The sequence below is a fragment of the Arachis ipaensis genome, chromosome B06 (genome assembly GCF_000816755.2).
Source record: "Arachis ipaensis cultivar K30076 chromosome B06, Araip1.1, whole genome shotgun sequence".
Taxonomy (NCBI): domain Eukaryota; kingdom Viridiplantae; phylum Streptophyta; class Magnoliopsida; order Fabales; family Fabaceae; genus Arachis; species Arachis ipaensis.
Window position 1 is genome coordinate 112,547,338 of NC_029790.2, and position 4,077 is coordinate 112,551,414.

The window sequence follows — 4,077 nt, forward strand, 5'->3', positions numbered from 1 at the left end:
TCATTCTATTCATGCCTAACTTACATTAAGTCACATAGATCATGAGGTTTTCAACTCTTGTTTCAACTTGTGACTTTCATGCCTCATTGGAATTTGGTGTTTGAATTTTCCTTGTTTACCTTGTTCATCAAGGTTTTAACTTTGCCAACACCAAATTGCTTAAAATTATGCCAATTTACTTGTGATTGATATTTACTTGATTATGTGCTATACACATACATGTGCATCACTTGTTTTGGCATCTTGAACTTTTGAAAAGTGAATAGAAACTTACTTGTTTTGACATTTTTGAAAATTTTTGGGAATTAAGGAACTTGTGACTATGCACCTAACTTTTGATTTTTCTTCTATTTCTTTTACTAACTTTTCCCTTCTTTTTACATAACTTTTGACCTTTGTTTTCTTTTTCAACTAACTTGTGATAGCGTATCGATGGCAATGGCGCACAGTGGCGGTGCATCGAGCTCAGGGGTGAAACAGCAGGTGGAATTGGAGAAAGAAAGCGAGCTCCGGATTGAGGTTGGAAACGATGCTCCTCTTTGCCTTCGCCTTCTCAATGGAAATGCCGAGATTTTCGGCACTGAGCTTGCACCCGAAATTTGGCTCAACTTCCCTCCCCGACTCAAATTCGCTGTATGCAAATTCATATTCTGCTATTCTTCCATATTCATCGTTGTTATTGTTATTGTTATTGCTCTTACTTGTCTTTGACTTTTCATTTAGGTTTTTACTTGGTATGGTGCTACCATTGAAATGGAAGGTACTACTGAAACTGATTATACTGCTGATGAGGTAAAGTGATAAACCTGCTTTACTACTATAATCTTTGATTTGGTTGAATTGTTTAGGGAAAATGTCATTCTTTGAGTTTGATTGTATGATTGTAGACACCAATGGTTAGCTATGTTAATGTGCATGCAATATTAGAAGCCAGAAGAACTCGTGCTAAAGCTTCATCCTCTGGTGATTCTGAATCTTCTCAGGTGTGACTTTGTCATCCATTTTCATGCTAAAGGTTTTATTTTTATGTATAAATCATGCTGAACGAATTCTAAAGAGTCATCAAAAAGCTTTGTTTGTTTGTTAGTGTATGTGAGTGTGAATTGCATTAACTGGTTTGGTTGTCCAGGGGCCTAGAGTGATTGTTGTAGGACCTACTGACTCCGGAAAGAGTACCTTGTCGAGGATGCTTCTTAGCTGGGCGGCTAAGCAGGGTTCAAAGCCTACCTTCGTTGACTTGGATATTGGACAGGGATCTATAACGATTCCTGGATGCCTTGCTGCTACTCCAATTGAAATGCCCATTGACCCTGTTGAAGGAATTACTCTTGAGATGCCTCTTGTTTACTTTTTTGGCCATACAACTCCAAGGTAATTTCTGCTGTACTTTTATATCCTCTGTTTAATTGAACATTTAAGAGAATGGAAGTTGTTGATACACATGAAGGACATGAGAATCCAATTGCAATTCACGCTATTTGGTTTTGACAGTAACAATGTAGAATTGTATAAAGTGCTAGTCAAGGAACTTGGGGGGATGCTAGAGAGACAATTTGCTGGAAATGCCGAATCTCGTGCTTCGGGCATGGTGATAAATACCATGGGGTGGATAGAGGGAGTAGGCTATGATGTAATTAACCTTCGAACTTGATGTTATTGTTAAATTGGATGCCTTTCAAATATAGAATACACTTCTAGTTCTGATTAAAAAGATCTAAATTGTAATTGTCTCTCTTTCTCATTTGTTTTTGGGTTTTTCTTGCAGTTGCTATTGCATGCAATTCGTACACTTAAGGCCAATGTTGTCTTAGTTTTGGGTCAGGTAGAAACCTACCTTATCTTTATCCAATAGGCATCATAGTGCCTTCTGAATAAGCTGTGCGGTGATAGCCAGTTCTTTTGATGATTGTCCCCAAAATAATAATTGATTCTCAAATATTGTACCTGCTTATACACAGGAGATGGGTGTGGGTTCACACATTTACATTTCTTTCACTAATAGATTTCTTCTGGGATGGATTGGTGTCTCATTCAGGCTTTTCATTTGATTTCATATAGGAAAAACTGTACAGCATGCTCAGAGATGTCCTGAAGGGAGAGCCCAAAGTTGATGTTGTGAAACTTCAAAGATCTGGTGGAGTTGTATCCAGGAATGTGAAGGTCCGCCAGAAGGCCAGAAGTTTTAGGATAAGAGTATGATACTTCTGCTTGCATTAAACATATGTTGCTCTTTTCCTTTTATAATTTTTTCTGTTTGAGAGCATTTCAGTTTAAACTATTTGAATATTGTCTGTTCTTTGTTGGCACCTATTATGCTGAACTAATTAATATTTAGTTGTTAGTGTAAGGGGGTATTGTTATTCTTGTAGCCCAAATCCATCCTTTACTGCAAATATAGCCAAACATCAATGAGAGGATCGAATTTATTGGCTATTTTTGTGCTGAGAATAAATTGGACAAAGGATGTTCAAAATTGAGTAACAAAAACTGGTTTCATAGTGATACTAAATAATGGCTTGTGCATTCCTGTATAACTTATGCAAGTGAAACAATACTTTGAGTGATTGGGGAATTAGGGACTGCATGCTCTCAAAACTGCTGAATTAGGGACTTGGGGTAATTAGTGAATCATCCTGGAACAACTCTTTTGGGAATTCTAATGTATATTGTTGCCTATCTGATTTTGATGCAGGAGTACTTCTATGGCCTTCTTAATGATCTCTCTCCACATTCTAATATTGCTAATTTTAGTGACTTGTGCGTCTATCGGATTGGTGGTGGGCCACAGGCTCCTCGCTCAGCCTTACCAATCGGAGCAGAACCTGTTGCTGACCCAACAAGAGTTGTTCCTGTGAATATAAACCGTGATTTGCTCCACATGGTCCTTGCAGTCTCATTTGCCAAGGAACCCGAAGAGATCATTTCAAGGTAAACAAAAATATATTTTGGATGGTTAGGTTTTGATAAGTAATCATTGGTGTCTTAGTAACCTTTTATAATCTTTTTAAGAACCCAATAATCGTGGTTGTTGATCCAATTGTGGTGTCACAGTAGCAGACTTTTTTAACCATTTTCTCTTTGGTGCAGCAACGTTGCTGGCTTTATCTACGTAACAGATGTTGACATTCAGAGGTTTGTATCTTTAGATTTTCTTTATCCATTTCACCGCATTACACTTGTTATGAAGAATGTCTGTATTTCTAACATGATATGTACATTGCAGAAAGAAGATAACTTACCTTGCACCATCCGCTGGAGATCTTCCAAGCAAGTTTTTGATACTGGGATCCTTGACATGGCTTGAGACATGACCTAATTAACAGTTTTGTTATAGGAAAATATGTAGTGCTGTTGATATTTTTTTTTTGATATCTTGATCCGTGAAATTATTAGATGTAATCTACGACTATTTTGGGGAGTGCTTAGGAACAAACTTTGTCTTGAGATTATTAGATGTAATTTACGATTATTTTGGGGAGTGCTTAGGAACAAACTTTGTCTTGAGATTATTTTGATTTATCAAAGCGATGGTGGATTGAAGTGGTTAAGAAAATCATTGACCATTGCATTAATGGTGAAAAAGAAGCATGCAAATTAGGGAAGTTCTGTGGTGTGGATTGGGAAAAATATCTACACATATAGATAGTGAGGTGTGTACATTAACCAATAACGCGTGGCTTCCTTCTTCTGACTTGCATGGAGAATTACAAACACAAAAGGCTACCATTGCAGAACACAAAAGGCTGCCATTGCAGGTTGATGCAGACGTTGTCGTACTTGGCGCAAGTTTAGTTTAAAAAAATTATTATTAATGTGAGTAATTATAATGTTTGGAAATTAGGCTGAAACTTTTTGAACTTGCTTAGGGTAAATGGGCTTCTTGTTTTGTACAAAATGACATTATACAATTTCTATTAAATTTTTTTTTATCATTTATGTTCTAATATAAAAACTGTTTGAATTTTACATTCTTAAATGGATTAAGAAAACCCGCACGTTCTTGTTTTCTTAATCAATTTAAGAATGTAAAATTCAAACAGTTTTCATATTAACATAAATGATAAAAAGAAATTTAAA

The 4,077-nt window shown here is 36.3% G+C and overlaps 1 protein-coding gene across 1 annotated transcript; it reads left to right on the plus strand.

The window, feature by feature from the left end:
- On the plus strand, positions 426-3,582 carry LOC107604945 (protein CLP1 homolog; the record flags this gene model as incomplete). Its single annotated transcript, XM_021104807.1, is given in 10 exon segments — positions 426-633; positions 724-792; positions 888-983; positions 1,130-1,371; positions 1,492-1,630; positions 1,766-1,822; positions 2,059-2,193; positions 2,693-2,928; positions 3,088-3,132; positions 3,224-3,582. Coding segments are annotated over 10 exon segments (1,308 nt in total). The 3' UTR covers positions 3,312-3,582.